At 42.0% G+C, this 13,038-nt stretch overlaps 1 protein-coding gene across 1 annotated transcript; it reads right to left on the bottom strand.

Moving 5' to 3' along the window:
• Positions 1-811: 811 nt before the first annotated feature.
• Positions 812-12,566, bottom strand: med1 (mediator complex subunit 1). Its single transcript, XM_028476559.1, has 16 exons — positions 12,432-12,566; positions 11,366-11,472; positions 9,947-10,025; positions 9,723-9,777; positions 9,423-9,555; positions 9,267-9,295; positions 9,100-9,171; positions 8,692-8,766; positions 8,456-8,604; positions 8,245-8,356; positions 7,610-7,734; positions 7,367-7,494; positions 6,353-6,554; positions 6,186-6,281; positions 5,224-5,329; positions 812-5,143 (listed from the first exon to the last, which is right to left on the bottom strand). Exons 1-16 carry the CDS (start codon positions 12,550-12,552, stop codon positions 1,354-1,356), a joined length of 5,379 nt encoding a protein of 1,792 aa, XP_028332360.1. The 5' UTR covers positions 12,553-12,566; the 3' UTR covers positions 812-1,353.
• Between the last annotated feature and the right edge of the window lie 472 nt (positions 12,567-13,038).

Raw genomic sequence — 13,038 nt, 5'->3', positions numbered from 1 at the left:
GACTTTCTTAGAAAATGAGAAGCCTTCGATTTTAAAGAGTTCATTATCCACATATCTGAGCTTTCTGCAATAAAGGAGCAGATATTACAGGCAAAATGATATATATATCACTGCTATCACATGGATGTTCTTCAACCAGGCTTGCTATAAAACAGGAGTAGGCAACAACGTGTTTCTGTCATTCTGTGTATGTTTGTTGTTGTCTTGCTCGTTGTGAGGCATTTTTAAGTGTGTTTTTCCTGTAAAATACATGTTTTTTTTAGTCATATTGTGTATTTGTGTGTTGTCGTTTCACTTGTTTGCTAGTACTGTGGGTTTGTGGAGTCATTTTTCGTGTCTCTTTGTGTACTTTTGTAATTTTGTAAATTTTTCGGAGTAAATTTGTGTATAACTGTTGTCGTTTGGTTTATTTTTGTAGTAGTTTCTGTGTTTTTTATCTTGTCTTTCACTATATTTTCCTCCAATGTTGTAATTCTTTGTATTTTTTTTTATGTACTCTTGCTCTTGTTTTGTGTATTTTTCTATCATTTTGTACATTTACTTTGGGGGCCGCATAAAATTAGACCGAGGGCCGTCAGTTGCCTATGTCGGCATTAAGGTTTTGGAGTTAAGTGACAAAAATCATGCAGGACAGCAGCACTCCAGGACCAAACATGACTACAGCAATGCAAACCCTGCATCTATTAAAGCTCTGAATGTGTTGTTATGTTAAACACAGACGCCATCTAGTGTCACCATAGGACTTTTGTTATTGGATTGTGGGCGTTGTACTGAAAATAGTATCTCTGAAATGTCAGAATTATAACAACCCTTTAGAAATGCAGTATTTATTTCAACCTTCATAAGAAGTAGAAAAGAAAATACATCATAACTCTTTGAATCCCATCTATTTCTCTGCTAAACTAAGCCTCACAGTATCTGATTCTGTATCAAAATGTAGAAACGTTGTTGAATCTGGACAAACGAGGAAAATGAACACTGACTGAACGCGCTCGCTTTAAAATACTTCTCCAAACACAGTATAACAACAGTCTGGTTTTGTTTTTAAAAGACAGATTGAAGAAGTAATAAATGGTAAAACTTTGTATAGAAACCCTTTGATTTTAAAACAAAAATCTTTTTTCTAATGATTCTGTTCAAAGCATGTGTCCATTGTGAAGTAAAATAAAGTGGATGTTCAATGAATTTTGAACTTCATTTTTAACTTTCATGCCACTCCGTAATGTTTTTTATAATAAAATGTTGCGCTAAAATACACTTCTCATATTCAGGAGATAATATTCTTGTATCCAGTTTGAAATTGCGGCTGGTGTTAAATAAATAAATGCTAAACCTTTTTGTTAAAATGAGAAGCTAAAGGTTGCCAGTGAGGGCGGAGTCCATGAGGTCATCGTCTTCGTTTCCCATGTACATCGTACTGGGCCGCGAGGGTCGATCGGCGCTCATCATAGAAAGTGATGAGTCCGAAGCTGCGATAGGCGACCTGGACCAACTGTCTGTTTTTATGGGATGCATCAAAGACCCCATGGACATGGAGGACTTCTTCTTCTCTTTGTCTCGCTCTCGTTCTCTGTCTCTGTCCCTCTCACGCTCTCTCTCTTTCTGCTTCTTCTTCTCCTTTTTGTGTTTCTTGTGTTTTTCTCCCGAGCTCAGCGGGATGGAGCTCATGTAGTCCGGAGGAGGGAGGGCGCGCACTGTCTGGTCGTCGTCCGAGCTCGGGCTGTTCTGGTGGGATTTCTCGGCCACGGAGCTGCTGCCTGATTCGCTCTCACTATCGTGGTTGAGCGGGGTGTAACCTGGCGAGCGGCTGTGACTGGGCGACGAGCGGTCGTGTTTGGGTGTCGAGCCGCTGAAAAGAGGGGACGCTTTGTGGCTGGAGATCTGAGAGCGCATGGAGTCCCCAGATCCGTCTCCTGCTTTCTGAAGCGTTACTTTGGCTTTGATGCTGGGGGAGCCTCCGTCTGGTTTGCTGATGATGATTTTGGCCAGAGTGTTCCCACCTCCAGATTTGGGATCCATGAGCTTTTTATCTCCACTGGTGCCCTCCGACACGGACACTTTGACCTTTGAGTCTTTGTCGGATTTCTCTCGCTTATACTCTCCACTCTGGGAGGACGAAGGATGTTTGGAAGGACCCATGTTTGAAGATCCACCTGAAACATTTCCAGGACCAGTCCCTGGAGCCCCTAAACCAGTTCCAGTTCCTGGTGGATCCACTTCACAGCCATCCTCCCCCACTCCTCCCCCACCGACACTCTTTAGTTTATCTATGACTGCAGTTAGCGACGGCTTCTTGTTCCGACTGGGGGACTTCCCTTTGGCGTTGGGGTTATTAGCATTGTTCTGACCAGCCCCGCCTCCACTTCCTCCTCCGCTGCCACTTCCACCACTACTTCCACCTGTTCCTCCACCACTGCCATACTGGGACTGGGAGCCTCCAGAGAAACCCATAGAACCAGACGATGAGGAGCTGGAGGATGATGTAGAACCAGAAGACGAGCCCCCACCTCCAGGTTTTTGGGAGCCCATTCCTCCACCGGAGGAAGACTTGGATCCAGCAGAGCTTCCACTTCCTGAGCCCATTGGCGATTTGGCCTTGGATGAGGGAGGGGTTCCTGGGACCTGGGACTGTTGTATTTTCATGGGGGAGGACAGTTTGTCCCCTGAGCCACTAGAGCGAGAATGGGAGGGGGAGATATTGGGCTTCATGTTAGGGTTCATTAGAGACCCCGGGGGCTTTCCACCCTGCATCTTGATTTTATTACCACTTCCTACACCTCCAGTTCCTCCAGGTCCCGACAGTCCGTGCTTGGTAATAGGAGATGATCCTGGTTTTCCAACACCCATCCCTTGAGAAGACCCTTTGGACTGGGATGTTCCTCCACCTACTGCGGTACTTCCTGGTTTGGAGCTGCTACTTTGTGTCATGGACCCGTCTTTGGACTTGATCTTTCCAGAAGACGACGAGTGTGAGTGGTGGCTTTTGCTGCTACTCGTTACTCCCGATCCTCCTGAACTTCCTGTAGCTGAGCTGCTGGAGGTGTATCCACCATGAGAGGACGTTTTCCCGCCTGTTATGGTTCCTTTTGGGATCTGAATAGTGATTTTGGGAATAGGAGGAGTTGCACCTCCGGGTGGGGTTTGTGAGCGTCCGGAACTGCCAGGAGATTTGGAGCCACCTATGCTTCCCCCAGAGCCTGAACCGCCACTAGGGGGCGTGTACGGTCGACCACCGGAGCTGTGAGAAGGAGATTTAGCTTCAGTCTCCATTTTTTTCCTTTTGGGAGGCTTTTCTTTAGCCTTTCCCTCACTGGATGGAGTTCTGCTTCGTTTGACCTGCTTAGCGTCAGTGGAACTGGCCCCCATCCCAGAACTGGTCCCACCACTTCCACCATTCTCATCTTTTGGCCGCATGAGGCCCTGCTGTTTAACTTTGGGTTCTATGTTTTTAAAATCACCACATGTAGTCCCAAGTCCTATCATTATGGGGCTCTGCGACCCTCCCCCATGTGCATCACCTAAATCAGGAGCTTGGCCCAGAAGTGGCTTACCACCTCCACTGTTACCTCCAAAAACAATCCCCATATCAAAGGGGTCCTTGAGCGAGGGCTCTGGGGTGCTCTGTCCATGAGGAGTGGGATTCTGAGGTGTTCCTGATGGGGTGTTCTGCTGGCTGCTTCCTCCAAATCCCTTGACCAGGTCCAGATCTCCGTCAGCACTCGGAGAACTGTCATCAAAGTAGCTTTGAGAAAAACCGTGTCCTGAGGCCAGGAGGTCTGGGTTAAAATCCGCTGCGTCAGAAAAGAAGTTTGTGGAGGAGGAGTCACTGTTTGGAGTAGCAGTAGCAGCAGCCTCAGCGATCAGATCAGCAGCGTCAGGAAAAGGATTCTCATTGCTGTTGGCGTTGAAGATGTCTGCTGAGTCAAACACGGCACTGCCCTGGCCTGAGCTGGAGGAGTCTCTGATGGGGGTACCCAGGGGACCTCCATCCTCTCCACCACCACCACCCAAGTGCTGCCCATGACCCCCACTGCTGCCTTTACCAGTTTGCTCTGGCAAATCAGACAGAATTTCAGTGATATCAGGCCCGATGCTGTCAGAGCTCGAGAGTCGAACCATGCGATGTTGCCCAGCACTGGGAGGCTGCTGCTGGGACTGGACATGAGACTGTGAATATGCCATGCTGGGACCAGAGGGGGGTGTTCCACACTGGCTCGGTGCGGGAGTGATGCTGTGGGGTGTGTCCAAGCCATCACCGGTCAGGTTTACATCAAAGATGGAATTTTGAGAGGCATCCACATCCATGGAGAGCAGCTCACGGTGAAAATCATCCTCATGGGAGACCGGGTGGTGCTGGTGGTGAGGAGCCATGGAAGACACTTGCTGTGATTTCATGGGCATTCCCCCAGCTCCACCACATGGAGCCGCTCCTGGCAACACACCACCCTTTTCATTCCCACGCGGACGCTTCTTCTTCACCTTTGTGGTCCCTCCGGGGCAGGTCCCGCCCATTCCCTCTGTCCGTGGAGACCCGGAGGAGGAATTCTGCCTCTCTAATGGACTGGCGCTATACAGGGCCGCAAAATCCTGTGTGGGGTTGTCTTTCAACAAATTCATCAACATGGGATGATTCTTGGTATTGCTGGCGGGAGAGGATGTTTGAGGTGGAGTTTGGTGGGGTTGTGGTGCATTCTGGGGGCTGGGACTTGAACCTGCGTTTCCAGTTATCTGTAACAAACTTGTCAGTATGGGGTTCTGGGTCACTTTGCTGTAGTCATCTGAGTGGCCTTGCCCTTGCTGCTGTTGCTGGGCAGCCAACCCTCCTGGAGTTAAGCATTCTCCTCCCTGGGCTTGCCTCTCAGATCGGGGCATTCCATACATTGAGGCAATTGGTCCTGCAAAATTCGGTCCCCCTGGAGGCCCTACTATAGTGGGCGTGTTGCCCCCAGCAAGACCAGGAAGTCCCATTGGGTTTGTACCATCTCCTGTCCCCATGGTAAACGTAGGACTACCAGAAGGTGGAAGGTTGTTCTTCACCATGATCTCCACCGTCTGGGCTATGAGGGAGAGCGCTGGTGTGTCCGCCTGGATGGTTTCTGCCTTCCTACGGATGGCCCGCATGGTTACAGGGATGGACATGCATCTAAAAAGGAGAACAATGGTGTTACAAACAAACCTAAAAGACACAAACTGTTTCATAGCGCATTCATGCAGTTATCACACCTCTGAACCACTTTGGTAATGAAGTCATCGGTACAGATGAGCGCGTCTGACAGTCCTTTATAAAGCTTGCAGGACACTTGTCGGGAGTCGATCACTTCCATCACCACTGCAGGAAGAAAAATACATGGAACTGTTTTAAGGATAATAATATTTCAACTAGCTTCTAAAAAAAAAAAATCAATAAAAACAAATATGCATATTACATAACACCCTTAACACTTTTAACAAATCTCTTTAAAGAAAATAAATATATATTGTAAATCTTAATTCTATCCAAAATGAAGCAATAATGCTTAAAATGAAGTAAATTAGTGACATTTACCTCTTCCTAACAATCAATGGTGTTTGAGTGCCCCCTAGTGGTCAACAATATACGTTTCTTCCCGTCAATGCCACCTGGCCACCCGTCAAGGGCTGAATGTGAGAGTGAATGGGTGAATGAGCTGATATGTAAAGCGCTTTGAGACTGCTTCAGTGTGGTGATAAAGCGCTATATAAAATCAAGTCCATTTACCATTCTTTATATCAAAACGACTACGTATGTAAAATCCCAGAACTTATTTGATTAACTCGCTTGAATTGGTTGTTTTGTGGCTAAATCTTATTTAAGTGACTTCTACATTGTGCAACGTGTACAGATATTCCTTCTTGGGATTGTGTACACTGATATTTAACATGGATAAGAATAGGATAAAATCCTCAGCAACAATCGGAATGGTCCAACAATTTAATACAAATCCCAGTTAAAATGGTCAAACTTTAGTTTAGTTTACCCCTAACATATATTGCCACTGCAACAGTTTAATGTTCTAATAGTTACTTTATCATCTGTCTGTTTGTAGCTGCTTTAATACACTTGTTATAATGTCATATATTCACTACAGGAATTCATGCCAACAACATATGACACCTTAGAAAAGAGGAAAAAATCTCTCCGTTTATATAAATGTTTAAGCACTCACCACAGACTAGAGATTCATTGACTGGATGCTGAAACGAGACGCTGAAACTGGAGTCGGTGAGAGGACACACTTCAAACTGCAGAAGACCAGCGCTGTCTGAACGAAGGGAAAGCACAACTGTCTGTCGAACATAATTCACCACATCAAAAAAGAAATTGACCGTTTACCTTCTTTGACTGACGTCCGTTTCACGCAGCTGCCAATCAGAGTGTTGTAGGCTGCCTGGTGCCGTATAATGTCCAACAGGAGAGGCACTTGTGCCGGGTGTCGAAATGGGATCTTGTTAACCAGCACTCCTTGAAGGGAACGGCCATCTTGAACTGGGGCGTCGCCATTAAGGTAATAACAATGCTGTTGATCTGGCAACACCTGTGAAGACAGGAAATGTAATCTTTTATCACTCACTGTGGGATAAAACATGTTTTTGTCAGAACTTTGAAAATCGTAGAAAAAAGGATGAAGAAAAAAATGGTGCCAAATTTAAATTTGTAAAAAACTTTAAAACAATAGCAGAAATTTGTGGAAAGATTTTACTAAATGCTCTATTAGTGCAACAAACAAAGTGCTACCTTGTTTATCAATTACAGGGTTAGGATACATTTTTTCTAGTGCAGACGTGCAACTGGTGGCCCCCAAAGTAAACACACAAAAATACACAAAATGACAATAAAATAGAGTAAAATAAAAACATTAAGAAGAATCTTTGCTAGAAAGGCAATTTTCATTAAATTTACATTTTCCCATGTTGTTTATACATTTAAAAAAAAAAAAAACGAACGTTACCATTTATTTTGAAAAGACTAATTACAATCATAAAATCCAACTCAATGTGTTAAAATTTAAGACTTTTGAAACATTGATTTAAGACATTTTAATGACAATTAAGGCCTTATTTTTAGATTCATGAATTTAATGACGAAAGACTTTTTAAGGATCCGCGGGAACGCTGTTGTTTAACGTCCCAAAGTAATAGCAAAGGTTGGATTTTAAACATTAAAATAAAATAGGCTATAGTTCCAAAACGTTTCCAAATCAGTAAAATATTTCCATGACTTTTCAACACTGGAAAATCTGTTTTTCAAATTCCATAACCTTTCCAGGAATTACATGACCATGGGGACCATGCATTTACACATACAGTATCAACATAGTGTTGTTTGTGTGTGACGGAGTTTGCTCACAGAATAAAAGTGCATGTTGTTCAGTGGTGGTGACGGGGAGCCTCCCTCCTCCAGGAGCTGGAGTTGGCTTTGAACGATTAACTGGTAAAGGGGTGAGAGGCTGGGCGAGGTCTCAAACACTGGGATCGCTGTGGAAGACACAGAAACTGCTTTAAGCTCATTTACAAAACCTTAAACGAATAACTCTGTACAACAATTACAACCAGAGATCAGGAATAGCTTGTATCCGACAGAGAAACTCACAGGTGGCGTTACCCATCCTCTGAACGGAGGAGAGCGAGAAAGGCATGGGCCGGTTCGTTTTGAGGAAAAAGCAAGCGGGCAGGTCCACACAGTTGGAGTTTGTCACAGTGGAAAAGGAAGGCGTCCTAAAACAAGACAATTATTAGCTTTTACATTAAAAAAACAACAGTAATTGCCCTAATGATTGCATCGATAAGGGTGTAACGATTCATCCATTAGATCCATGAATCGATTTATATTCCTACAATCCAACTACATTGATCTGTGCTCGGCAAGTTGGCCTTCCTGATGACAATCAAACTAAAATCAGGAATCTATGAAAGCTCACCTGCCCTGTACAGTATTCAGGGATTTATTTCAGTCACACTGGATACATTAATGTCTTGGATAAAAATGTACTGAATCGTTTTGGATCGAATCATTCTAAATTAACCATTAATATTATTCTTGAGTCAAATCAGCAACAACGAATTGTGATTCGAATCGAATTGTTGCTAAATCGAATCGTTACACCCCAAATAATATAGTATTAACCACTGCAGTTTCTTATGTTTTTAATTGCACTTTGAGCTGTCTTGACAGTAAAATACCCCACTGCAGGATCAATAAAGATATTCTAAATAGTATTTTTTTACCCCTTGTTGTCGACTGGGTGGGATCCAGTGATAAGTGGGGCAATTGGAAGCTTGTAGACTGATGAGGTTCCTTCAATAGTCACTGACACGCTGACACCAAGGGAGCGAGGCACTGTCACACAAGAATAAACCCCCATTAATGAGTATACCATGTTTACGATTGCTTTGAATTCATTGTCCACCTTATCTTTAATCCCCTGAAGGTTTTTACCAGTGTTTTCTGGTCCTGTTCCCTCTTCAAAAATGTCATAAGGAGACACGTAGCACTGAAGGGAAACAAGATGGCCGCCACTTCTGGCTGTCAGCAAACCCACGCTCCCATGAAGGATAGTTTCCACCGCATTAGCATTGGTCGTCAACCTATGGAAGAAAATTCATCAAACTTTTCTCCCTTTAGGGACGTTATATTGAAAGAATTACTAGCAACGCTCTTATTGATGAACTTACCTAAACATGTGCATCATCTTGGTGAGATCGAGCTCCAATGACTGCAGTGCTATATACATCTTGGTTTTCAGCTTACTGTAAGAGAGGTTTTAGACCTGTGCTGTTAGATTGTTTTAATTTAAAACACTTTACACACTGAGATCAGGGTCAAGCTGCTACTTTTCTAATGCTCCTGAACATATCTACTCTGCCTGTTGCTCAAATAATACATTTGGACCACCCATGATGACAACATTCACTCTTTCATCTCTCCATAAGTAACAAAACAACATTTTACAATGGACTGATCATAATCAATTTGTCTTTTACTGTGTTGGATTTTCCAGGGAAAAAAAGGAGTTTAAACTAGAAATAATCAAACAGAACCAAAAAGCAAACTTCATCAAAACATCCTTCATGTCTACTCACTTGTCTCCAGGTAGCTTGTACAAATCAACGAGTCCTTTGAGATGCTTGGAGAACTCTTCAAAGTTTTTTTCTCTAATTAAAAACAAGTAAACCATGAGTTGGAAAGCCATTAAACATAAACGTTCTGCCAATTCTATGGAGGGAGTGAAGCGTAGGAAATGACTTACCTCAGATGTTGAATTAGCTCGAGACAACTCTGTAACCAAAAAAAAAAAAAAATCAGGTTTAATTAAATAAAACAACCTAAAATGTAAGATGACCAAACGTATATCAAACAATGAACATTGTGGCACAATAAGGAGCCTTAAATATTTCACACTGACCGTGGGATTCTCCCCCTGATGAGCCACTTTGACGTCCACCAGCTGACCACTGCTATCCAGTTGCACCTCAACATAAAACATGTCTGATGTGATGTAGCATTCTGTCCCTGAGGGGCTGAGGTGAGATCCCAGCCTGCAGGAACAAAAAAGTAAATCGCCTTATTTCCTGTGTTTCTACGCCTCACACAAACAACTTTCCAGTATTTGTTTACTTTCTCCCATGTGAATACTCGAGTAAACTGTTTAAAAACTGCTGAACTACAAGACAAAAGCTCAGTGTAATGCTAAACGATGACTCACATGTTTTGTCTAGCGATGGATTCCAAACGATCCGTCATGGAGGGCAGAGAAGAGACTGAAAAAGATTGCAGAGAAGTTTACATAACACGTTTATTACTGGGTGTCTCTGAAGCTGATGCAATCGCCGGTGAACTGGTGTTTTCGATAACTTCACTCCTGCATTTTAATTGCTGCACAGACATTTAACACTGTTGTTTTCTGTTCCCATAAGTGGACAAACTCACCCTTTAGTGCTCTCTGCAGAGTCTCCAAGCAGTTGAGTAATAGCTGGTGACCAGCTGCATTCATCACACCACGTTTTTCCTGCGATGCAACCAGGCAAAGTAAAAGTTCACAAAGATGCTTTGTCATCCAGAGGTGAACGATAAGCTTCTTTGGTTAAGTCAGAACAAAAGTTTAACAGCTGCATTTTGCTATCAAAGTTTAATGGCTCCAGTGGGCGTTATTGCAGTTAGAAGCTAACTGTGCAGCTATAGAGGTTTTAATTTTGAATGTAATCTAATCACTTTAGTGGCTTTCGGTGGGAACACACCTTTATCCAGGTAATTTCTCTGCTTGAGATATACATGGTGTGGCGTGTGAACAGGTGGAAATGTGTGAGACTTGAGAGCTATGAGTGTACAGTGTGCTAGAATTAGCAGGCGTACTTCAAACAGTATCAACAGTGATTAAAGTGTAACTATGTTGCTTGAATTGGTCAATTAGGCATTCAGAGGTAGATCTAATATAATTCAAAGTATAAACCCTGTTAAATGTGGCTACATTTATAGATCATGATCAGAGTCATCACAACTTGAACAGTGGTCAGCTGACATGCTGATGCCATCCAAGATGGAAGCATAATCAAAACCCCACGTGGTATCAGCGACGTCAGCGCAAAACCTCTATATGAAAACTCACTAGCATTGAACTGGTTTGTGTGTGAAATATGGCAAGAAAATATAAAGAGTTGCAATAAGTTGCACGTGATTAATTAGTTATTTAGTAAGTGGAAAACCAAACACACTAGTAACTAACGCATAAGACCTACAACCTCATGTCCAATGTAAGTTAACCTCAGTTTTCAGGTTGAAAAAATAAATCCCAATATATTTACATACTAATAAAACAAAATGCAGGATGTGGAATAGGCTTTTCTGATGGCATTTTCCATTAAGTTACTGTAATCTATTTGTGCAGTAGTTCCACATTAAGCCCTTAGGTGGAGCCCTAATAGTTATTAATTCTGCAGCGTTGAATGCTTGAAATCAAATCTGATATGGGTGCACGATCATGGATTTAAAACCAAAAAACACCTTAACTGTATAAATACAACTGCCAGATGTGTTCATGGGAAAAGGCAGCAAAAATAACTGATGATTAGTTTTTGGTTTGGGCTGAAAAAAATCCTTCGTGCACAGACTAGCAACACAGCTAGAAATATAATTGTGCAATAATTAAAAAAAATACTTTTACTACTAAAATAACCTTAATGAAACGTACTGTGTATTTTACAAGCATCTTGGCCCCTTTGCACATTATTTGTGCTCCACAATACAGAAAAAAAAACTCTCTTTTTAACACTCATTATCAAATATAACCTGCAATAATTACTACTGTATTTTCAATGCCACATTTTTGACAAATAAAAGGCTGTGTCTAACCATGGCCTGGCGAACGACTTTGCTCGTCTCCTGCCATGGCCTGGCAGCGTTGTGTTTGGCGTGAAGCTTTTCGAGCAACGCAGTCATACGACTCTGCTTCTCTGCTTCTGAAAAAGAAATACAATATATCGCAAACAGTGAAAGTGCTCTAATCCAGTGAAAGTAAATACACTTTTGACAATACGATTAAATAAGATTGTATTCATATTATTTTCACGTGAAGAAAAATCGCACATTAACTAGGTTAGACACTTACTGGCCCCCACTCAGTAAATCACACAGTGCCTCAAAATAGGAAAGAAATTTGATTTTTAAAATCAGACAGTTATCTTAGTCAGAAATTGGCTGGCCTGAGTATTTTTTCAGAAACTGCTTTATTTTTTTTAATTTATTTATTTTGGATGTTAATCACTTCGAAATTACAAAGACTCTTGTTGAGGCCAGAAGTTAGAGAATGAAAAAAATAGTTTTAAGATGAATTAAAACAATGCATTGAACTTTAAAGTACATTATATGAGCAGGAGACCAAATGGGGGTCCGAAAGGATGCAAGGTGAACGTACACAAGCAACATGTGCAGGAAAATAATTAAATATACAGAGTAATGCAAAACACAATCCTGAATAAATTATCTTAATAGTTACAGCAATGACTAACTGCAACTAAACAGATATATGGATCTAAACACCAGGACAACTTTTCTGCAGAGAATCAGTAGTTAGTTAGTGCTTGTGTCAAACATAAGGAAGAGGGTTCTACGCCTCTTCTTACTGATGTTTATTTTAAGTTAGTATTATTAGCCACACAGCTAAGAGACTGAAGACTTATTTAGAACAGCATTATTGATTTACGTGGTCAAATTAATAAATCACATTGTATTTAGGTGTAAATTTAACAATTTAAGTCATCCGTCATGTAAAACATGACTAAAGTTGGCGTTTTCTCGTGTTTTTGGAGGAAAATTAGCCTGTAGCTATCGTTAGCTTTAGCGGCTACATGTAGCAAGCTTGATGGAAATGACAGACATATTATCTTAACAGAAAAGAACAGAAGGGATGAACACTTACCCGTGACATCCTCAGATTTAACCCGGTCCACATGAGCCTGGTTTAGTCCTGGTTGAGCACAGGTGGACAGTTCTGTGGCAGGACTACCGCTCTGCATGGACGCACCAGGCCCTGCCGCCATTGTTCCCCACTGACGGCGAGCCACTGGGTTGCCAGATCCTGTCCATGACTAATATGAAGTTTCTCCTTTTACGTGCATTTTTCACTTGTTTATTGCAAAACTAATAACGCGATTAATTTTCAATTAAAAAAAGAGGGGGGGAAAGAAAAGCAAAGTCGTCAACTTAATGTCCATAAAAGCACACCATGCTATAATACTTTTATAAGTTTAAGACTTGGATATTTAACAATGTATGCAATTATTTGGATAGCTTTTAAGACCACTGAAATCACAGAAATTTAAAATAGTAAAAAAAAAATAAAAAAAATAGTCCAAACTGATTTAAACAAATTCATATATGTGTCATATAATGTTTCAAGAAACAGATTTTTGGTTGAAGCCTGTCCGAGCTGGCAACGTAGGTACACTTCTTCGAGATGGACTTGTTTTCTCTTTTCAGGCTTCCGTAGTTTCAGTGATTCAGAGCGAGTTTTTAACCTTTATTTC

This window comes from Gouania willdenowi, chromosome 19 (assembly GCF_900634775.1).
Source record: "Gouania willdenowi chromosome 19, fGouWil2.1, whole genome shotgun sequence".
Lineage (NCBI taxonomy): Eukaryota > Metazoa > Chordata > Actinopteri > Blenniiformes > Gobiesocidae > Gouania > Gouania willdenowi.
This window is presented reverse-complemented; position numbering and strand designations above follow the sequence as displayed.